The sequence below is a fragment of the Populus nigra genome, chromosome 3 (genome assembly GCF_951802175.1).
Source record: "Populus nigra chromosome 3, ddPopNigr1.1, whole genome shotgun sequence".
NCBI lineage: Eukaryota > Viridiplantae > Streptophyta > Magnoliopsida > Malpighiales > Salicaceae > Populus > Populus nigra.
The window spans coordinates 4398300-4421526 of record NC_084854.1 but is presented as its reverse complement, the minus strand read 5'-3'; the positions used below and the strand labels follow the sequence as shown (position 1 = coordinate 4421526).

General features: G+C 32.1%; 2 protein-coding genes across 5 annotated transcripts; one reads left to right on the top strand and one right to left on the bottom strand.

Moving 5' to 3' along the window:
- Nucleotides 1–9643: 9643 nt before the first annotated feature.
- Nucleotides 9644–15289, top strand: LOC133688940 (aminopeptidase M1). Its single transcript, XM_062108602.1, has 19 exons — nucleotides 9644–9929; nucleotides 10013–10158; nucleotides 10229–10331; nucleotides 10412–10598; nucleotides 10684–10777; nucleotides 11193–11346; nucleotides 11454–11558; nucleotides 11641–11757; nucleotides 11832–11945; nucleotides 12249–12431; nucleotides 12560–12845; nucleotides 12924–13045; nucleotides 13130–13227; nucleotides 13694–13871; nucleotides 13955–14069; nucleotides 14152–14219; nucleotides 14326–14400; nucleotides 14650–14727; nucleotides 14857–15289. Exons 1-19 carry the CDS (start codon nucleotides 9720–9722, stop codon nucleotides 15040–15042), a joined length of 2619 nt encoding a protein of 872 aa, XP_061964586.1. The 5' UTR covers nucleotides 9644–9719; the 3' UTR covers nucleotides 15043–15289.
- A 334-nt stretch (nucleotides 15290–15623) lies between these two features.
- LOC133688941 (protein phosphatase 2C 53-like) lies at nucleotides 15624–19688 on the bottom strand. 4 transcript variants are annotated; one of them, XM_062108605.1, is made up of 5 exons: nucleotides 19393–19688; nucleotides 17638–18585; nucleotides 17207–17524; nucleotides 16993–17098; nucleotides 15624–16326 (listed from the first exon to the last, which is right to left on the bottom strand). In XM_062108605.1, the coding sequence occupies exons 2-5, from the start codon at nucleotides 18523–18525 to the stop codon at nucleotides 15992–15994; spliced, it is 1647 nt and encodes a 548-aa protein (XP_061964589.1). In that variant the 5' UTR covers nucleotides 18526–18585; nucleotides 19393–19688; the 3' UTR covers nucleotides 15624–15991. The 4 variants fall into 4 exon arrangements, with proteins under 4 accessions (XP_061964589.1, XP_061964590.1, XP_061964587.1 ...); XM_062108606.1 differs by having other exon boundaries at nucleotides 19398–19688; XM_062108603.1 differs by having other exon boundaries at nucleotides 17638–18917; nucleotides 19393–19686.
- Nucleotides 19689–23227: the final 3539 nt, after the last annotated feature.

The window sequence follows — 23227 nt, the reverse complement described above, 5'->3', positions numbered from 1 at the left end:
TAAATGTTGACATCAATGTAATTCATTGATATCATTAGCTATCCAAACTCGGAATAGATAATAATTTTTTTTAAAATATAATTCATCATTTGTTAATATCAATATCAAAGGTCATTTGATATCATTAGCCTTTTATTAGGAATACCAAATCAAGTTTTTTCATCCATATATTTCTTTTTTTCCATTATTCATTTATTTACTTATTTTTCATAATAATATCGAGACTGAGAGAATGAAATTCAACAATAATAACAATAACATAACTTGAAAATTTTATTGGCATTAGGTACCTATTTAATGTATATGAAGTCCCTTCTTTAGCTCAAGTGAGTGGCCCAACTGTCAAGGTAACCCCAGCGAATCAATTTATCCATTGATCAATATTACTCTTTGAAATTCAGAAACAACCATTTCTCTTTTTTTTAATTCTTACTTTCAACATGTTCAATGATAATTTTCTGTATCAATTCAAATATATCATTTACATATTTAACCATTAAGATCTTTCATTATTAATTTTTTAAAAAATACATCTGCACATAAGCATATGTCATATATTATTTTTGACTCGCCTCTCACACTCTTTACACTCTTTGACTTTCTGTCTCTCTTTTAAACCCAAACAAACAAATAGAAAAATGGATTAGTTCAAAGGACAAGCACGCCTCTAAAAATTCACCATCCCTAAACACTATAACACTTGTCTTAAACCGACTTAAATGCCTGCATTTTTGCTTGCTTCATCGCGATCGATCTGGATATCGTTGAAAACACCAACTTCATCGTCCTCAACATTGTTGACCTCTCCATTAACTATGCTTGTCTCCTACTCCTCCTCCAAGGTAACCAACCTCACCAGATGTCATTTTTATAAATAATAATAATGTAATTGTTAATTAATTAATTAGAAAAATTAAAGCAAGTTTTGCAACCAATGAAAGTTGAATTGGTTGGAGCAAATGAGATATTGGTGTTGGAATTTGCAAAAACGCTTTTAATTGGGATTGAAGTTCTTGACATTGTATTTGATGCTGTTTTGAATGACAAAATAAAAGGTTTTTACATAAGATAAACAAAGGTTAATAAATCTAAAGTTTTTTTCTAACACATTTTATTCTTGGAAGAGTAGACATAAAACTCAAGGCGAGGAGAGAGAAGAGAGAGAGGAGAAGAAAAATAGTCTGCCAAAGTCCCATTATTGATCTTCCACCAACACGCGCCCTACCATCTAGAAAAACTCGATGCGATGCTCCCAACACCACCGTGAAAGCTATGCTTAGTTGTCAGGAGATGACTCACATGTCGTCTAAAGACAACAGAGGCTCTCTACACGCTAACACGTGTATCACACACACTAATCACTTTTTTTTTACTTATATTTTATATTTATTAAAATATCAAATTGTCTCTCGGTTGACTTAAGTACAACTAAAAAAACCAGGGTGAGAGTACAAAAAAACTCTTGGATGCTAGTTCTTATTACTTTGAAAGGTGTCATAACCTATTTTTGGGTTTCCCCCAAAAATTTTTTTACCTTTTTTCTTTTAAAATAAAAATCAATGATAATAATAATAATAATAACAACAATAAAAAGACCAGAAATTTAGCAAAAGAAAGCTGAGAAAGGTTTCAAATGTATAGAAGAACCAAGCTAGAGTTTTAGACAAAATTGAAAGCCTAATCATACCACATTATATCTAAGACTAAAGAAACAATACAAAGTCAAGGTTAAAAATGATTATCAGATGAATCTACATAAAAATTAAGTCAAAGGACTTAATTAGATTTTTAATAGGCCAGTTTAATTTAATCATTAGCAAATTAAAATTTTAGTTATGTTTAAGAATTAATTTGAGTCAAAATAAAAGATTTAATTAGGTGTCATGACTTAATTATACTTTTAATGGGTCAAATAAATTTTTATTAAAGACTTAATTAGTGAATAATTAAGTTTGGGAGCTCAATTTAGGCTTAATCAAGAATATTGGAATTTTAGATGACCATACTTAATTTTTACAAAGTCAATTGATTGAAATCATGGATAAAATTACAAGAAAATCAAAATTTAGATTCAATTAAGGGTTAAATTGGAGAAATTCACAACCAAAGATCTTTTTGAAAAAGATGTTAAACTTCAATGACTCAATTTGGTTGAAAATATGGGTGAAATTGAAGCAAATTGAAAGTTAAATGGTCAATTGATGATCAATTTGCATAAATCTAAAATCAAGGATCAAAATGAAAAGGAGTTGAACTTCAAGGTTGATATTTGATTTTTACATTGGTAAAATCACATAAAATTAAAACTTTAAAGTCAATTAGGGATGCAATTAAAAAAAATCAAAAGAAAAGGGACTAAATGAAATTTTAGTCAAATCCCTAAGGATATCAAAACAACATCGCTTCATTTAAATGAAACGATGCATTTTAACCAAAACAATTTGTTTTGGTACAAAACGATGTCGTTTTGAGCAACACAAAAACAAAAAAAAAGGTGTCAGGCGACTTGTCGTCCGACTACTGTTCATCATCTTTAACCTTTTGTACCTGAAAAGCTGATCGGGTGGCTACTTTTCAAGGGCATTTAATGCCTAATCTTTACATCAAATAAGACAAATAAGACACCACTCTCATGGTTTGACATCATACTACACCCCAGTGTAATTCTTATTGGTTGTTTGCCTATGTAGCCACTACGACGCTGCCCAAAAAGGGCTGACCTGATCAACCTTTGCAGCCAAATTTTACAACTTGTGATGATGATTTTTTCCCAATGATTGAGATCGTTTCTATTTGAATTAAAAGCCAAGATTTATTCTCAATAAAGATCAAATATCCATCTTTCATTTCTTATAAATAAGGGTGAATCTCGTGCATCAGGGGAGGAGAAATCAGAGTGAAAAGAGAGTTTAAAAATCATTATTTACACCATTTTTTTCTTCTCCCTCTCAAATCAACCTCCCCACATCTCCTTTTCACCACCAAAAATCTCCCTACCATTTTTTCTTTCACCAACACCAACCTCTTATACCAACAGTCATGCTTTTCCTTCAATAGCAACCCCTTTCACTGTGAGTGACTGCACCTTAACCAAGTCCAGCGCCGCAAGCTTCCCTTTTGCAATTCTAACCTTTACATCATAACCTCCTAGATTGACGCTCAGAGCAATTCTAGCAGCGTCTCAGCCACGTCAATAGACCAATAATGGTAGTAACATCTCTCTCTTATGCCAGGTAATTATCCTTAGCTCCTGCATCTTCTCTTTTATTGCATGCATGACATGAATTAATTCACATCTTGCATCTGTTGGCTTTTGCCAACGAAGGTTAAGATGGGCTCAACCCGACCCATATGATGGGGCTGGGTCCAGGGCATCTTTTTTGTTTAAGAAAAGAAATTGTTGTGCCTTCGGTCGGCCTAACCCAACTGGACTGGCCTCAGGCCTAAGGTCTAACTGACCCATTTCTTAGACTAAAAGCGTGTTTGCCTAACATATCCTAATGTTTTTTTCTTAATTTTTAATCTACCTTTGTTTTTATATTTAGCCAAACAAGTTTAATAAAAATCCAAAAAAAAATCTAAAAGATTTCAAGTACCATTTTAAAAGCCTTCAATTTGTCTGAATTATAAGGGCATTTTAGAATAAAATTTCTGTGGTTTTGAAGTGAAAATCTTGTCAAAATGATATTTTAGAAAGTTAACACACACACACACACATATATATATAAAGAAAAAAATTGACTTCGTTAGAAATATTGTCAAAATGATATATACATGATTAATAATTTTTTGAAAGCACAAACATTTAAATAAAAAAAATACATAAACATACACAGGTTTGCTCGAATAAAAAAAATTAAAGTGCAAAAACCCGATCAGAAAAATAAATATTTGATGTGCAAGTCAATGTAACATATGTAATTTAATAGGCATGTTGACATATATTTAAAGAAATCTAATAGAAGCGTTTGAATAGAAAAAATTGAAAATTCTCACAGTGAAATAACAAAAATAAAAGATTTGCCCAATGAACATATAAAAATCTTCATCTCCATTCCACACTTTCTATTTACATAGTTAGTGTTATCAAAGGAACTTGTAAATGTGATTGGAACTGATTTTTTTACATGGTGAAGTTTTTGGAAAGACAAATCTTCATGAATCATAAGCCATGAACATGGGCAGAGACACAACGAACCAAATCACTATCATCTCCAGCCTCAATAACAGCTATAAAATACTAAATTTTTCAGTCCCAATTACAACTTTTTTTCCACATAAATCCACATGAAAGCAACCCGAAAATTAACTAAAGAAAAACCCAACCCAAAAAAGGTCTTTTTTATGGTCCCTAGTTATAAAAAAAAGTAGTGCCATTAAAATGGTGGTACCAAATCATGAAAATCAATGGTGTAAGACTTATGCCTAATTATTTTAAAGCTATGTTGGGTTGTTAAGAGATGTCTCACGTGTTGCATCGTGTTTTCAAACGATGCTATATTCTATCTATGCTGCAAAACTATAAAGTACGGGTTAATATATCATCATTGATAATAAGAATTATTAATATTGAGAGGTATAGCTCAACTAGTCATGTTTTAAGTTTGCTCCTCAGGAATCACCAGTTCAAATCTCATTAACCTTACAACCATTTAAAACTTAAATAGTTATTAATTTTAGGATCCGTTGAATTAATTAACTAAATAATAATAATAATAATAATAATAATAATAGAAAAAGGATTCCTCTCCCGTGAAGCAATAACTTATTCCAATTTCGAGGTAACACGCGTAGCCTCTCTCTTTTTAAAATTCCAATACGATGCTGTTTTTGGGCAGTAATAATGTAGTTAGGGTACAAATATTCCTCCTTTTTAAAGTGACATTTTTTCCCTTTCACTAGTGAGAATGGAATAAGGAAGGGTAAATTTCACGTGATTAGCCGACGGGGTGAGATTTCAATCCAGCAAAGCCTGCACGCCCAAAATGGACTGCTCGCTGGCAGACTGCCATCGATATCCCCATAGCAGTACAAATATGAAGGATAATGGCGTGTTTAGTAATGCGGTTAATATATAATTCGTCCAAAATATTTTTTAAAAAATGTTTAAAATTAGTTTATTTTTATTTTTTAAATTATTTTAATGTGTTGATGTAAATAAAATTAAAAAATAAAATAAATATTATTTTAATATATTTTTAAATAACAAACACTTTAAAACGCAACTTTTACCATGCCCCTAAAAAACACCGTGCCCAAACACCAAAAGAGTTAACTATATAATTTACTACATTTTAGTCATTATAGTTTATTGATAGTTTTATTTTCTCATAAAATGCATCAATTTCTAATCAAAATCTTCCATCTAACCTCCTTCTCTTTTCTTTATAATTAAACATTGAGCCCCTCGTAGCTTGCTTTTCTATATATATATATATATAAAATATCCTATAACCTGATGATAATAAAAATTATTCCTCTCCCGGGAAGCAAGAACTTATTCCAATTTCAAGGAAACACACGTCGCTTTCACTTTTTAAAATTTCAAAACGATGCTGTTTTCGGCTAGTAATAATGTAGTTATGGGTACAAATATTCTACCTTTAATAAAGTGACTTTTTATCCCTCTCAGTACTGAGAATGGAATAAGTAAAAGTAAATTTCATATAATAGCTGTGTTATTATTATTTTTTTTTTTTTGATTATCGTGGGTGTCCGGGCCAGCTTGCGTACACCTCGACTAATCCCACGGGCCCTGAAGTTAACGACCATGTAAGCCTCCAGTGGCCATCATATGAGCAGCCATAGGGTTTGAACCTGAGACCTAAGAGGGAGCAAACCCCTTAGTCCCAAGCTCTTACCACTAGGCCACCACCTAGATGGTTATAATAGCTGTGTTATTATAATAAAAGGACAGGGTAGGAGTTTTTTTATATATATAGTTTTGATGTGTTAATATCAAAAATTTATATTATATTTTATTAAGTATTATATTGATATTAGCTGTTATTATATATTTAATGTGTTAATTTTCAGTTTTTTATTTGAATTTTTATATTTTATTTATATTATTTGAGTGTGTAGTTTTTATTAATTAGATGCTTATATTATATTCTATTGATTATTATACTGATATTATCATTAAATTGATATGTAGTAAGCTAGTGTGTACGTCAAATGTTCATAAGCATTTTAATTTTTTTTATAATCTTTTTTTATTTAAGTATGTGCACTTTTATTTTTTTATTTAACTGTTTTATAAATTCAAAAACTTTGTTGGTTGACTGCTTTTAATTATAGAAACTATCAAGTGTATGCAACCTTATGTAGGTCATATTTGACCAAGTAAAATAAAATTAAAATTCGAAAACAAAATTGTAAATTTATTCAAATAATAAAAGGCGACTTGCCAAAAAATGTGAACCGTAATTTACTACGTTAAAGAAAATAAGAAAGCAACAAACGAAAGGAAAAAACGTAGGATTTCGACGAAGCTTGCATAATTTATATTTTTTTTGTTTATTTGTAAATAAGATAGAATACCTTTATTTAGAAATAAAACATAAATAAAATTGTATAAAAAACCCATCTTTGTTGTATAATGAATCTATATTTAAAATTTAAAATTTTATAAAAATAATTAATTTCTCATCTTTTAAAATTGGAGGCGGAAATTTATGTAGTGTGCGAGAAAGCAAAGGAAATTATATCAATCTATAATATTTTCACCACATAATTTTAACTATAAGATAATTAAAAAAAATCAAACTATATTTATTAACTGCTTAAAAATCTTGCAACTTCAAATACAACTAATCATAACGAGCTTAAAAAAATATAGTAAACATTTAGTAGTTATATCTTTCTTTTAGATTTTACTGCATAACAAAATGATATTTTATTATGAGATATTCAACTTTTAATCATTTAGGGATGGTAACGAATGAAAACTATTGTTTTTGTGCGATCCTGCAAGACTATGTTATTTTCTTCTTTGATGGTCTCTTAAAGATTCATAGCTTCTAAATAAATCTCAGCATCAAGGATTTATGATAAAAAATTATTCTCAGATATATCAAGAGCGGTAGATTCAAGTTTCGTCATATTCGATATTATCTAAAAAATAAAAGAAAACAACTTATTAAATAAAATTATGAATATAAAAAAATCAAACTTTTAAGATTGCTATTTATTTAGTTATTTAGAAATGCTAGTTCTTCAAGAACTATATTTGATTTATTTAATTCTTCAAGAACTTACCATACTAGTTTTTCAAAGAACTTAAAATCTTGAAGAATAAAAAGAAAATAAAATTTGTCAAGATAAGTTACAAAACTAAATATATCTCATAAAATATAAACAATAATGAAAAGAAAAACAATAAAATTAATATAAGCCCCGTAATATAGGAGTTAATGCATGCTAAGATTTCAATATAAATTATATAAAGTGATCGTACTGATAATATGCTAAAAAATAAAAAAATAATAAGTAAAAACATGCATATTTAGAATAAAATTTTTAAAAAATTCTTACATTTTCTTATATATATATTTTTTAATCTTTAAATACAAGACAAATAATTTATTTATATATAAAAAAAACATTAAAAGGTATTAGCAAATTTAAGTTTCATGAAAAATTAAGAGACTATACTCGAAAGTTATGAAGTCTAAATTTTTGTAATGGTTATCCAATATATATATAACTTTTTTATTTATTTATCTCAAAATAATTATTTGATTAAAGCATGATATTATATATTTTCTCTTACAGTACCTTTAATGAAACCTCGATCTGTAAGATCTCTATAATTGGAAAAGGGTATTCTTAAAAATGTGTGCATAAATAATAGTAACATGAGATGTTAATTATCAATAAATTTCTTAATTTATATGAAAAATCAAGTATGAAAATTTAATTTATTATCAGTATATTTTTTTACATTGAAAAATATTTTAAATAAATTTTATTTTATTATATTTTCTTTAATAAATTTAACCAGGCCAACTCAATCAATCATTTTTATCCAGAACAAAAATTAAAAATTCCTCATAATAATAATATATGAATTGGATGTTTGAGAGTGTGGTAGTAGTTGTTTTTTTAAAGTATTTTTTTTATTTAAAAATATATCAAATAATATTTTATATTTATTTTTGAAAAATTATTTTTGATATCAATATATTAAAATGATCTAAAAATATTAAAAAAATATTGTTTGGAATGTAATCTCAAATGGCCTGAATGTGTTTGTTTTGCATTTAAAAAGTTTTTAAAATTTATGAATTTATTTTATGTTTAAATTATTTTTTATGATTTTGGATTGTTTTGATATATTAATTTTAAAAATAAAATTTAAAAAAATACATAAATAATATAATTTTAATATACTTCAAGTAAAAAATAAAAACAAATACAAAAATTCCAAAACGTCGTCATCTAAAAAATGATGTTGTCTTTAGTACTGAACGCTTTATATAATATGTGGCTGTTTGGGAGTGTGACTGCGGGTGAGGTTCACTGGCAGCCACACATGACAGCGTTTGGTTAAGGAAAATAAAATAAATCTTGCTGGTAGGACCCACTAAAATCAGAGATTAAACTACAGGTTTTGCGAAGCAGCATTTTGTTGCTTCTCATGGTGGGAAAGGAACTTCAATAGTGGAGCATGGCTCCACTGCACATTGTTCATTAAGTGAACAATTTTTTTTTTTTGGCTAGCACTCAAAGTTTTTTTTTTTGAAAAACTAGTGCAGTTAATTAATTGCAATCGCATTGTTCACGTGAACAATATTTTTTTTTGTATTTTTTAAAAATTAGTTTAAGGTGAATTAAATTTACTCGTACTGTAATCTCAATTTTATTCATGATAATATTTTACTTAATTTTATTGCACACAAGATAAATCATGGAAACTGTAGTTATTGCCGAATGAATTTTGTACGTAATGAAATTGTTGATTTTTTTTAAAAAAATTATGTTTTACTTGAAAACTAGTATTTAATATTATTCAATAACACTACATAAATTAGAAGGATATCGCATGATGACATAGTATTTGTGAAATTTGATCGCAATTCCAATTATGTTCTTGCTGGGTCCGGCCTAGTTAAAAAAAATTCAGTTTTTATTTTTATTTTTATTATGTTCTATTCAAAAAAGTAGAAGGAGATCACTTGATGACGTAACAAAAAATTCAGTCTTTGTTATTGCGCGCTTAAGAAACCATGAAAAATATAGTCATTGTTGGATAGATTTCGTATGTGATGACATTGCATATAGTTTAATGGAATAATAAAAAAATATTTGATATTAATATTATTTATTTCATGATGTAATAACAGTAGTTAAATCTATAATATTTAAATTAAAAATCATTAATATTAATATATATATATATATATATATATATATATATATTTAATTATTTTATAACCTCAATTTGAAAGTATTTTTTTAATCAAACACATTAAACTATTTTTTTTAATTTTAATTTCAACCACAGTTTTAACCAAATATTTATTTTTTTAAATCAATCTTAATTAAAAATATTTTTTATAAAATATTTTTTTTTAAATCACAACCACTGCAGCTACCACACTACCAAACCGGCTCTATAAATTCCCACCGTTCCGCCGGTTATCTTCACTTACTCATCTCGCACCCTGACTCTCTATCTCTCTCTCTCAAACCCAAACAAACAAACAAACAGAAAAATGGATCAGTTCAAAGGACACGCACGCCTCCCAAAGTTCGCCATCCCTAAACGCTACGACATCCACCTCAAACCCGACTTAACCGCCTGCACTTTCGCTGGCTCCGTCGCGATCGATCTCGATATCGTTGAAAATACCAACTTCATCGTCCTCAACGCTGCTGACCTCTCCATCAACTCTGCTTCCGTCTCCTACTCCTCCTCCTCCAAGGTAACCGACCTCATACGATGTCGTTTTTATAAATAATAATATTAATGCGATTGATAATTAATCAATTAAAAAAATTAAAGCAGGTTTTGCAACCAGTGAAAGTTGAGTTGGTTGAAGCAGATGAGATATTGGTGTTGGAATTTGCGGAAACGCTTCCGATTGGGATTGGGGTTCTTGACATTGTATTTGATGGTGTTTTGAATGACAAAATGAAAGGTTTTTACAGAAGGTAAAAAAAAGGTTAATAAATCGTAGTTTTTTTTAGTTATGTTATGATTTTTTGTTCTGGTTGTGTTTAGTACTTATGAGATTAATGGAGAGAAGAAGAACATGGCCGTCACGCAGTTTGAGCCTGCTGATGCTAGAAGATGTTTTCCGTGTTGGGATGAGCCTGCTTGCAAGGTTTGTCAATTTAAAACCCAAAAATTGGAGTGAGTGTGTTATTTTTTCTTTATTAATGGTTGTTTTCTGGTGTTTTGTAGGCTACATTCAAGATCACATTGGAAGTGCCAGTTGAACTTGTGGCTCTTTCTAATATGCCGATTATCGAGGAGAAAGTGAATGGAGATTTGAAGAAGGTTTCATATCAAGAAACGCCTATCATGTCTACTTATTTGGTTGCAATTGTCGTTGGCCTGTTTGATTATGTGGAAGATCATACATCTGATGGTGCTGTTTTTCTCTGATTTGAATTGATTTTTATGGTTGTTAATGTTTCTGTTTTGATGATGGGATGTTATAAAAATTTTCACAGGGGTGAAAGTTCGTGTATATTGTCAAGTTGGGAAAACAAAACAAGGGAACTTTGCATTGCATGTTGCTGTGAAGACGCTTGAGTTATTTAAAGGGTATGTTTTATTACCCTCATTAGTAACCTTTTTCAATTAATTGATCATTAGCCGTGTATGGCAGTCCAGTAGAGTGATTAGATTCAAGTTACGGGGGTAAAGACGTGGCGGGGTAGTCTAAATAGGTGTGGGGCCAGCGAGGTAAGATTGCAATAGCTCACTGAAAATTCGATTCTAAACAGAATTGGATGGATAAAAAAGGAAATCACTAACGTTCATGCCTCTACTAGTTTGAAACTATGTCTTAGCCGATTTGTTTTGACCACTAGCTGTAGGTGTCTGCTGTCAACAGATGGATACAGATCAATAGTAACTGAAAACTATAACACCTATGGCATAAAGTTCTTGCCCTATTTGTTGTTTATAGTGTTCTTTTTGATTGTCAAAGCTAAACCAACTCTTCTGATTGGCACAGGTATTTTGCTGTGCCATATGCCCTTCCGAAGTTGGATATGATTGCAATCCCTGATTTTGCTGCTGGGGCAATGGAGAATTATGGCTTAGTTACATACCGTGAAACAGCCTTGCTTTATGATGATCAGCATTCTGCTGCTGCCAACAAGCAGAGGGTAGGTCCATTGACTAAAATTGGTTTTGGATGTCAGACTTCTATTGACATAATGTATGATTGCTTTGGGTGAGACGTTTAATTATTTTCAATTTGGTTGCTGTCCAGGTTGCTACTGTTGTGGCACACGAGCTAGCACACCAGTGGTTTGGCAATCTTGTAACAATGGAGTGGTGGACACATTTATGGCTAAACGAGGGTTTTGCTACATGGGTATATTTCTTGCTCTATTCTTACACCAGTTGCAGCAGATGCTAGTTAATGCATCATGTATAAATGATTTGCATGTGTTCAGGTGAGCTATCTAGCTACTGATAGCTTGTTCCCAGATTGGAAAATATGGACCCAGTTTCTTGATGAATGTACGGAGGGTCTTAAGCTGGATGGCCTCGCAGAATCCCACCCAATTGAGGTAAATGGACATTTTTTTTCCACACTATCACTTCATTCTAGCATTTCTCATCTCAACCAAAATTTTGTCTCCAGGTGGACATAAATCATGCTTCTGAGATTGATGAAATTTTTGATGCAATAAGCTACAGAAAGGGCGCGTCTGTTATCCGGATGCTACAAAGCTATCTTGGTGCCGAGAGCTTTCAGGTTCATATTTTGATATGACATAATTCAAGATTTATCTTTACCATTGAAGCAGCCTTTTATATCTTTATTCTTATATCTATTTTCATCAATATAACAGAGACATAGAGAAGCATAGCATGTGTTGCTCATTTGATAAATGTCTGTCATAACATGCCTCTTGATCCTTTTTAGTCAACCTTTTTATTTTCAATTACTGTAGCTTATTGTTGTTGTAGTAATGCATATGCATGCTCGCACTTACTTGCATATGTTATAGGTGAACATGATTTAAATAATTAATTATGCCCTGTCTATATAAATCAGAGGTCACTTGCTTCATACATAAAAAAGCATGCGTACTCAAATGCAAAGACAGAAGACTTATGGGCTGCTCTTGAGGAGGGATCTGGTGAACCTGTGAACAAGCTAATGAATTCATGGACGAGGCAGCAAGGATATCCAGTTGTATCTGTCAAATTCAAGGATCAGAAATTGGAATTTGAACAGGTTTTCTTTTCTGATTTTCAACACATTTATTTTATTGTTCTCTCTTTTAAAGCTTGAATTTACTTCAATTCAAATGCTTTGTCTTCTAGAAGACTCATTCTCTAACAAGCAAATGTAACAATTGGCAGTCACAATTCCTGTCAAGTGGTGCCCCTGGAGATGGACAATGGATTGTCCCAATAACTTTATGCTGCTGTTCATACGATGCACTCAAGAGTTTCTTATTGCAAACAAAGTCAGAAACTCAAGATGTCAAGGAACTCCTGGGTTCCTGCCAGGTGGGGAGTGGAAGTTCTTGGATTAAAGTTAATGTGGAACAGACTGGTTTCTATAGGGTTAAGTATGATGAGGAGCTCAGAGCTAGACTTGGATGTGCTATAGAGAAGAAGAACCTCACTGAAACAGACAGATTTGGTAATTTGGATTACAAATTGCTTCTCATTGACAAGTGAAGAAAAAGAGAAAAATAACTCCCAGTTATTCTTTTAACAGGCATTTTGGATGATTCGTTTGCCCTTTGTATGGCTCGTCAGCAATCTTTGACCTCTTTGCTTACACTGATGGGTGCTTACAGAGAGGAACTTGAGTATATTGTGCTATCTAACTTGATTAATGTAATTTTTACCTCAACATATATCTTTCATCTCAATTTATTTCAATACTTTATTAGTCCTGATCAAGATCCCTTCTCGTCACAGATAAGTTCTAAAGTTGGAAGGATTGCCGCAGATGCAACCCCTGATCTAAAGGATGACATTAACCAATTTTTTATCAATCTTCTCCAGTTTTCTGCAGAGTAAGTTTTACCGACTAGAAATTATAGCATGTACACCGTATCAACTGGAACATGTATTTGCAATAAGTGGCGCAAAAGCAAAATGTGGATCCAAGATCATGCTCACCATATTCATTAAAACATTACCATATTCATTAAAACATCAAACCTGCACTTTTAAGGTTCTTGTGATGATGTATTGTGAATAAAAACATAACTAAAAAGATTCAAAGTCACTTCCCATAATCTGCAAGAAATTAGGTACAGAAGCTTGTATAAGACTACCAAGAGGTTTGGTTCTGGAGGGATTCTCCAACACATAGGGAACAAAATATCAAGCTATATAAATAAATATGTCAAGCACAATATGCATGTGTGTATATATGGGTCTAAATATCTAGCATTATCAATTCCAGAAAGCATAATTTTTCTTTAATTCTTATGCTTTTAGCTCCCATTTTTTCCAATGTTCAATTTGTCTTTGCAGGAAGCTTGGTTGGGATCCTAAGCAAGGCGAAAGCCATTTGGATGCAATGTTAAGAGGAGAAGTTTTGACTGCCCTTGCTTATTTTCGACATGATCTGACACTGGATGAAGCAAGTAGGCGCTTTCATGCATTTTTAGAGGACAGAAATACGCCACTCCTCCCACCTGATATAAGAAAGGTTTGTAAGCTTTTTGCAGTTTATTATTAAATTCAAGTGTTCCTCCATTTATAGTGCCTAATGGCCAATGACTATGGTTTCAGGCAGCATATGTGGCTGTAATGCAGAGAGTCAGCACTTCAAACAGATCAGATTATGATTCTCTTCTACAGGTTTATAGAGAGACTGATCTAAGCCAGGAGAAAACGCGCATTCTTGGTATTTACTGTCTTTTGCTAAAGTAATGCTTGATATATGAACCATTAAATTTCTGGTAAATTTATGTTTTAATGCTTTGCAGGTTCCATAGCATCTTGTCCAGATCCAAACATAATTCTTGAAGCTCTCAACTTTTTGTTGACATCAGAGGTTTTGTTTTTTTTTTTTTTGAACAATTATTGAGGTCAGCATTTCACATCTAGAAGTAAAATCTCTTGAAGCTTAACGACCACGAGTGCATTTTTTATTTATATAGGTTCGTAGTCAAGATGCTGTTTTTGGACTTGCTGTTAGCAAGGAAGGACGTGAAACAGCTTGGGCTTGGCTGAAGGTAATACTTACTAAGCTAGTCATCCTAGAAGCATCGGGAAGCTTTATGGTAAAGTTGTTTGGTGAGCATGAACATCTGCAACATTGGGTAGTTTTCCAAGACAGCGCACGAGTTGTTCACAGAATTACCATCTTTGCAACTCTTACTTGGAAGAACAATATGAAACCTGCTTTTCATCTAATTGGTTTTGTTTCCTCTTATTCCCTTTTTAAAAAATAAAATAAAATTTGTTATATTATTTGTACGCAGGATAAATGGGATCACATTACAAAAACTTGGGGTTCAGGATTTTTATTAACTCGCTTTGTCAGCATGATTGTCTCACCGGTTCGCCCCGCACTCTCATACTATTGATTTCTCTAGCTTTATTTTCTTTTGGTTTTTTCTAGTGTAAATATTTTATATCTGGACAATATTTTTCTGAAATATGTTCTTATGTTGTTCTCTCTTCTACAGTTTGCTTCATTTGAGAAGGCCAAGGAGGTAGAGGAGTTCTTTGCAAGCCGCACGAAGCCTGCCATTTCTAGAACCTTGAAGCAGAGCATTGAGCGGGTGCACATCAATGCAAATTGGGTTCAAAGCATTCAGAAGGAAACAAAACTTGGCGAGGCTGTGAAAGAATTGGCTTTCAGGAAATACTAGGGATGAATTCCCCATGCTTGCGTCGTGGCTTTATGTTTTGAGGAAGAAAAATAATGGACTGTGTCAAAATAAGAACTTGATATTGAAAAATAAGCCTGTAAAGAGACTTGAGTATCGCAAGCATTTATGTTTTTCTCATCAACTACTCGATATATTTGATCATTAGCTATGAAGTAGTTGGCAGTGTATCATCAAGCTTGCAAAACACAGGTTCACAGAAACGAAAGTGTTGTCTTTTTTTTCTGAATTTGTTTGTTACTTGGACATCGAGAACTCATTAACTGAAACCTGACAACATGGCTGGCTGGCTGGCATGAGACATTCATCTTAACTCGATACATTTGGGTATAAGATGACTGAAAAAGAGAATAGCATCAAGCTGCTGAGCTGCCCTAAACCACTGCCAATGACCTGAAACTTCGTTGTCGCCCACTTTACACACATTCCTTGCCTTCAACCAGAGCCTTCTCTGCTATTTTTGCATCAGTAGAACTAATTAGGATGATCATAAACTCCATAATAGCTAGGTGAAAAAACTCCAGACAGAAAGTGAGATGACGGGCATCATCAAAACTCGCAACTACCTCCAAAGTTTATCTAATTCCTTTTTAAGAAGCACATGCTTAAAATAATAGGAAGTTAATACCTCACAGAGCAATTTGTTTTCTTTTCCAACTCGGAGGCATAACAAATACATTTGCCCATAATGTCATAAGACGAACTGTTGCGATCTCCTATCCTACAACAAGCAGCTAAGATTTACATAGCCAGAACTAGCCAGTAGATGGCAACTCTTCAGTTTAAAGAAGAGTTCTAGGATGCTGCGAGTTCTACAGATACATACAGGCATCTAATTCCATTTAGCAATAAAGCCCAGGTGAAAAACAGACGGGCAACACTATCTCGTACCAGATGAGAGGTATACAAAATGAGCTGCCAAAAGAAACTGTCATGTTTTGGTTTTGAACTTCCTTTGCGCTTTCAGATCCACCACGATTACAGTGATGTTATCCTTGCTTCCTTTTTGAAGGGCACGGTTTGAGAGGAACTCAGCTGCTGCTTGAGCTGCAGGATCAATTCCCTCGCTCCTTGAGGAGGAGAGCGCAACGCCATTCTTTTTGTGCCAGACAAGTATTCGTTTGCGTGCCAGATCACATGCTTCTTCATTTGACATGACATCCCACAAACCATCACTTGCCAGAATGAGACATTCATCTTCTTTTGCCCTAGGAATAAACATAACTTCGGGTTCTGGAATAATCCATGGTTTCAAATATCTATCACCTGCAATCCAAAAGCAAGAATGATTCATAACGTTTTAGGCTATATGATCCATTTATTTTCATAAAGAGAGACTAACAAATTTATATGCCCATAATCATCAAGTCCTTGAACTGGCCAAAAAATACCTCAACATCAAAGAACTCACTATCCAAGAAAATAAACAAAGTAGGAAAAAGAGAAATTTAACATGTAAAAATTATTAGCAGGCATTGATGGATCACTTGCTTATCCTACCAAGTATTTCTATTTACTTGTCTTTGATGACATGGACAAGGAAATTCTTTCAGACTTGGACATATTCTCCAGAGGTTCCAACACCTAAAATTAATCCAATATTTGTTTCTGATCACCAAGAATGTCCAAGCATCTCATTGATAGTAAGTACGAACTTGCCATGTCTTATGATTATGAACATGCATCCCCTAAATTGTTACCAGAGACAATCAACGATGAGGGAAAAGACAGCTATGGTTGAATAGTCATTGGATGCCATGGAGTCCTTTTTGAAAGTGAATGTGGTCATTTTATGCTTGCCTTCAAAATTAGCCATTTGGAGCACAATACTAACTTAGATGCAAAAGAAACCAGATAAGGATATTGCTGACAGATGCCATGGCTTAATTAGAGAAGGAAGAAACAGAAAAAAATCAGGGTAGAAAAACATACCAATAGACCTTGACATTGCTAGAACACCAAAGACACGATGCCCATTCCACTGTATGACCTTGCCTCCAGCTGCTTCTATCCTTGCATACTCATCTTCTCGGTTTGGCTAAGATAAGATTTAACAAGAGAATCAATTGAACAAGATCACCTTTCCTGTCTATTACTACCATTAAAACTTAAAATATCCAAGCTTACAGTTGTAAAAGGCTCTTACTTTATGATCCACTGATAATGCCATTGGTTCTTTCCCGCGACAAAGAACTGCTCGTGAGTCTCCACAGTTTGCTACTATGATGTGGGATGAACAAATAATGGCCACAACAGCAGTAGAACCAACAGTTTCTGGGGCAACTGGTTCGGCACCAGCCTTTCCTCCGACTTCAGCATCAACCTTGAGAAAACAATTGGTGAAAGCATTTTTCCACTGCTCCTGGCAACTATCCTTAATACTTCCATCACTCAGGCCATTCTTAACAAATTCTATCTCCTCGGACAAAGCCGAATGGATACGATCATGACAATAATTTGCCACCTAAACAAAGAAAGCCAGCAGAAAGTAAACTAATCACTTCTAGAAAGGAAGCAACAACATGATTTGAAAGTAGGAAGAAAATCAAAGCAGCATAGAAAAAAAGGATAAGTTACTTGCGAGCCTCCATGACCATCATAAACTCCAAAGAAATGAGCAGTCTGGTGAGGCAAATACTTGCTCATTCCATCAAGTAATCGGTCGCCAATCAGCATTTGAATAGGAAATTTTAAAAAATAAGGCACAGTAGCAACTGCATCTTCCATCTCCGGTCTCCTTCCACAAATAGATGTAAATCCCCAAAGGGGTACATAGTCCACTTCAAAAACACTTCTTGATACTGTTCCACTGGTCCCTCTTTCCAGAGTCAACTGAAGAACCACAGAAGATGTCTTTGCATCAGATCCATCCCCAGCCTCTTCCTCAACACTTCCTGCCACCGAAGGGAGATCGCTCACAACAGTGTCAACGTTTGAATCCCCCAAATCTGCTGTCTTGGCAACAATATCAACACCACCAATGCTCTTTTTTATTTCTACAGAATTCAGTGTTCCTACCTCAGAGGTGGTCTCCAAACTCAAGAGATCCTCTCCACATAAGCTACTTGTCTCACTAGCCACTGAAAGAGAACAAGAACTATCAAGAATTGGATCACCCTCCAACGACAAAGAATCATCTTCCTCACTTTCCCGTGTTATCCCATCATCGCCAACAACCCAGTTTCTTTCAGTTTCAGAGATCATATCCAACAAAGGGGCTCCTCTTCCTCCCCTGTCCTCTTTTGAAGCTGGAGCCGCTGTATCTTTAACTTCATTGTCTAAATCACCACAATTACAATCCTTATCCCCAGCAGTAGGAACCTTAGTTACAGTATCAGATAATAAGCTAGCCGTGTCTGCCATTAAAAGTCTTGTGATATCCATGTGGGTATCTATGGATGGACTTTCACAGGCTGAATTACCTACTCTAAATGGCACTGCAACCGCCGGATACATCTCCTCCATCAAAATCACTATCTGGGCAGTACAAAAAGTTACCCTCTAACCCCTCCAAGATCACACAGCCTGTCATTATTCAACTAAAATCATCAACCCTTCACTTATCAAGAATGATTTTGGAATGTGAGCAAGAGGTTTTGACAGACCATTTTCCATGCCTTTTAGGAAAAGGTAAAACAAAGTTCAATACTTTAACTAAATCAGGCGGCAAATCCAGAGGATGCAAAGATATGGGTGAGTTAAAAGTTAATGAAAGTGAAATGGTTAGTCAGATCTGGTCAACAGCAACGGATCCAAATTTCCATTAGTGGAAATTAGAGACTCTAGGTAGATGGGCTAGACCTGTTAATGGTCTCATTAACTTCTTCTCTGGAGTCTTCTCTATCTACCACCATCAACTACAATGAGAGAGAAACAACCACGAAAGTAACCTTAAATCCACAAAAAAAAGGAACAAAATCTCATAAAAAGAAGAAAAATAGAGCGAGCAACTAAATTGGAAGCCAACCCCTTGTCTTTAAACACAAGAAAGAGAAAAAAAAAAGGTCATGAGAAAGAACCCAAGAAAACTTAAAGTCCCAATAATCACAAGAAAACCCTAAAAAAGATATTACCCTTTCTCACATCCCTGGATCTAAGGCAACCCATCTCAGCCTCTTGTAAATTAGCACTCTTTCTCTCTCTAATAATTGCAAAAATTAATCTTGAAAGCAAGAAGGAAAGTGAAGGTACAAGGAAGAAAAAAACAAAGACACTGCACTACGTAATTGTGTCAACTGTAAATGAGGCTTTCGCTTTTCACAACTTCTCTTCAGAACCAAGAACCATAAAAAGAGATCAAGAAACAAGATATGGAGAGTAGTGCTTGCTCACCTTACCATCTAAAAAAACACTGTCAGCTAAAATAAAAAGACTTGGCTTGCTTGATTCTTTACCAAGCCCTTGGGCATATCTCTATTTAATAATATCTGGGAGATGCTCAAGTCTTGGAAGCTGAAAGAGCAAGAAAGAGGGTGGACATGAGATGGGAAATCAAGAAAAATAAAGTTAACAACAGAGAGAAATGGACAGGTGTCAAATCTTGAAGAGCATAATAAAGCATCTCCACCCGTCCAAAGCTCTCCTTTTCCTTTTTATCTCTCTAATCCAATCCATTTGTCAGCTTGTTTCTTCACTTTAATACATAGACATTCTTTCTTGCTGCCATTTAAATTTCTTTAATTGAACTGCAGAATCAAGTTTAAAGTTGAGATCATGATTAATGCTTTTGTTCTTTTTGCGGAAAAGAGGAAATTGCCATGCTGTATTTTAAGATGATTGTGGCTTGCTTTTTACGTGAAGTGCAAGTGATAATCGGCCGTTTCCCTTCACATTTGCTACTTGTTTTTCTCGGAAAAATATCAACATGGTGTTTTTTTTCGAGTTTTTCGTGTTAATACGTTGATACTAAAATTAAATATAAATTTAAAAAAATATTTTTAATAAACAAGATTAGAAGACAATAATACCATCCATGCTCCAGATGATCTGCTCGAGCTCATTCATGATTCATGGCAATTTCAAGACCTTTACATTCTAAATCAATTCTCAAAATTCCAGATAAATAAATAAAATAAATAATCAAAAGACTACTTTTCGAGGCATCTTCTATCATGAAGACATTAATGAGTTTTTGTCAGCTTATGTGATGATTTTTTCACATGAAATAATACTGTATTGTAGCAACTCGTGAGCCTGGAGATGCTTAGATTTACAGGAAGCTTTCTTTTCCGGTTATTTTTGTTTATTAGCATGGTTTTTTAAAAATATTGGTAAAATAATGTATTATATATGTGGAAGTTGAAAATCATGACTTTTAAATCTGTGACTTCCAGTAACACAACAACAATAAATAAAAAAAATTGAAATGGAATGCGAGAGTTGAAAAAAATAATAAGCAAAAGATCTCAAAAATATTCTGATTATTATATTACCAATTTAATAAAAAAATATCAATAAAAAAAATCTAATTTTACATTATGAAAGATCATCAACAATGATTCGAGTGAGCTACCTGTCATACAGAGACGACATGTTTGACACACTCAAGTTATTACTAATAATCTTTTTTGATGTTATTAAATTTATCTTTTAAATATTTTTTTTTGATAGTATAAGTAATATTGTAATCAAAGTTTCAATGTATTTTTGATATTTTAATTATTATTTTTAACCATGTCACAGTTGTTTTTTGAAATTTATGTATTTCTAAATAGCAAAAAGAATTATGTTATTTTTTAATATTTAAAAAAAATACTAATTTTTTTTTATTCAAAAAAATTCCTTTTCCAATATTCTTATTTCTGTCGGGACAAGACATATTCATCTCCCGTGACCGCTAATAATTTGACAACAAACAACCTTCAAATATGACTTCTCTTGTGAATGTATTATTCCACCGCCGCAAACAAAGTAATAATAATAATTAATTTTAATAGATTTTACTTAACTAATTAGATTTTAAATTTATTTTTTAAATATTTTTAGTTTAAATCTACAAATCTCAGGATTATTAAAGACTTATATAGTCATTAATTTTAGAATTTATAAAATTAGTCGAAATGATAAAAACTGATATAAACTTCTAAATAAATAATAATAATAATTAAAAAAAAAACCTTCCACATTGCACATTTTGACGTGTTAATACCATGTCTAACTCCTCCAATCTTATTTTTTAATAGATTTATGTACAAACTTTTTGATCCCTTATTTTCTTTTACCATAAGTTTCATCAAAGGGTTCAGCTTTGTTATATTTAATATCACGTATCATTAATTTTTGTGTCGAGACATAGGAAAATTATGCATTGAAATCTAGCAAATGATTAAAAAAAAGGGCCCAATTTTGATAATCAAAGAACTAAATTAAAATTATAGGAACAAAGGGTGTATACTTTACCCAATTTTTTTAATTCAATTTCTAATTTTAAAATATTCGAATCTTTTTTAATTAGAGGAAGAAACTTTATCGAGTAATGCTTGGTATATAGAATTAAACAAGAACTTCATTTATATATTATAGTTTCATGCACCTATAAGATGCTAGGAGAAACTTATTCCATATCCACATTTCTACCTTACCTTTTCTAATTAAAAATTTAGTTTTGTATGTCTAAATCTATTGCATTCCATCAGTTCATCGAATGCATAAGGATATAATAATAATAATAATAATAGATGTCAAAAAAAACACAGAAGTATCTAGGGGGTGAGAAAAAAACTGAAAAACCAATTAAATCGAGAAAATAAAAAAAATAACCAAAAAATCAAACCGTGAAAAAAAATCTATTAAACCGATTAAAATTTTGAAAAAACCAACCGGTTCAGTTTTGGTTTTATAAGCCCGAAATAAAAAAACAGAACCCAAACCCAAAAAAACTGGAAAAAAACCGAGCCAAACAAGAAACAAACTGAGCCAAATTAGAAAAACCAAGCCAAACCGATTTGAACCAGTTTTTATCCTAAAAAACTGAACAAAAACTGGTCGGTTTGAACTGGTTTTGGTTTTATATTTTAAAAAATTCAGTTTAATTACTTTTTTAATAAAAACCAAATTAAATAAAAAATAATCACCCCATTAGCTACGTCCTCTAAATAATATGAGGAAAGATTCTATCATTCAACAATCTTGGGAAGAAAAAGGAAGAGAAGAAATATTGACATCCGACACCTGTAATTCCCAAAAATGAAAAGAAGGAGAAGAAGGACGTGAAGACAACAAATTAAAATTAAAAGTAATAATTTGCATCAGGGTTTCACTGTAGCACTAAATTTATTTTTATGTGCATTGAAACAATGCAATGATGAATTTGCTATTTCCAAATAAAATCCTCAACCGTCTATTGGGGTTAATATAAACTTTTTGGTTCATTAATTATTATTAAATTAATTAGGAACAATTATTTTTTTATATAATAAAATGGCTAGATTACTCTAAAAAATAAAGAATATTTAACCATTATCCTGGGTTTTTCTTATAACTTTTCACATGATTCATTAATTATTATTAAATTAATTGGGAACAACTAGTTTTTTTATATAGTAAAATGACTAAATTGTTCTTAAAAACAAGAAATATCTAATCATTGTCCCAGTTTTTTTTATTTCTACTTTTTAAAAACATAATAAGATGATTAAATTATCCTTATAAGCAAGAATTCTTTAACTGATTTCCAAGGGTTTTTTTTGTATTTTCATTGTTTTTAGTTATAATCAAGTTGACGGGAAAAAATTTAATATTTTAACAAATATATAATATAACTTAAAACAAAAAATTTAATTGGTGTGTGCAAAGTACGAGCTAGCATGGGTGGGAGACATCAATATTCTTCAGGCGGTGCATGTAACGTCTCTTGGAGGCCAAACACCGCCTTCCACAATAACTTTAACATAGCCACTGATTTCCAGTTTAGTGTTGGTGACTCTTTTTTTTTCCTCTTTCCTCCTTTCGCGCATAACCCTTTGCCCTTCAATTTGTTTTTCTTTTAGATTTGGTTTTTGTTTTTTTATTAATATTTATTTTATTTAAAATAATTTATAAATTTAGAATTTTGCTTTTCAATTCCATCTTCATTCATCAATTCTTTTATCTGTCAAATTCGGTTCTCATTTTCTTATTGCTATTGTTTTATTTAAATAACTTTTAAAATCAATTTTTTTTTAACAAT

What these genes read in the sequence shown, in the direction of transcription:
- LOC133688940 (XM_062108602.1), top strand. Translation starts at nt 9,720, where the DNA reads ATGGATCAGTTCAAAGGACACGCACGCCTCCCAAAGTTCGCCATCCCT. An exon ending in GGAAGATCATACATCTGATG is followed by an intron (nt 10,599 to 10,683) that starts GTGCTGTTTTTC and finishes AAATTTTCACAG; the next exon opens with GGGTGAAAGTTCGTGTATAT. An exon ending in ACGAGGGTTTTGCTACATGG is followed by an intron (nt 11,559 to 11,640) that starts GTATATTTCTTG and finishes GCATGTGTTCAG; the next exon opens with GTGAGCTATCTAGCTACTGA.
- LOC133688941 (XM_062108605.1), bottom strand. Translation starts at nt 18,525, where the DNA reads ATGGAGGAGATGTATCCGGCGGTTGCAGTGCCATTTAGAGTAGGTAAT. An exon ending in CATTATCAGTGGATCATAAA is followed by an intron (nt 17,099 to 17,206) that starts GTAAGAGCCTTT and finishes ATCTTATCTTAG; the next exon opens with CCAAACCGAGAAGATGAGTA. An exon ending in AGCAATGTCAAGGTCTATTG is followed by an intron (nt 16,327 to 16,992) that starts GTATGTTTTTCT and finishes TTTGGATTGCAG; the next exon opens with GTGATAGATATTTGAAACCA.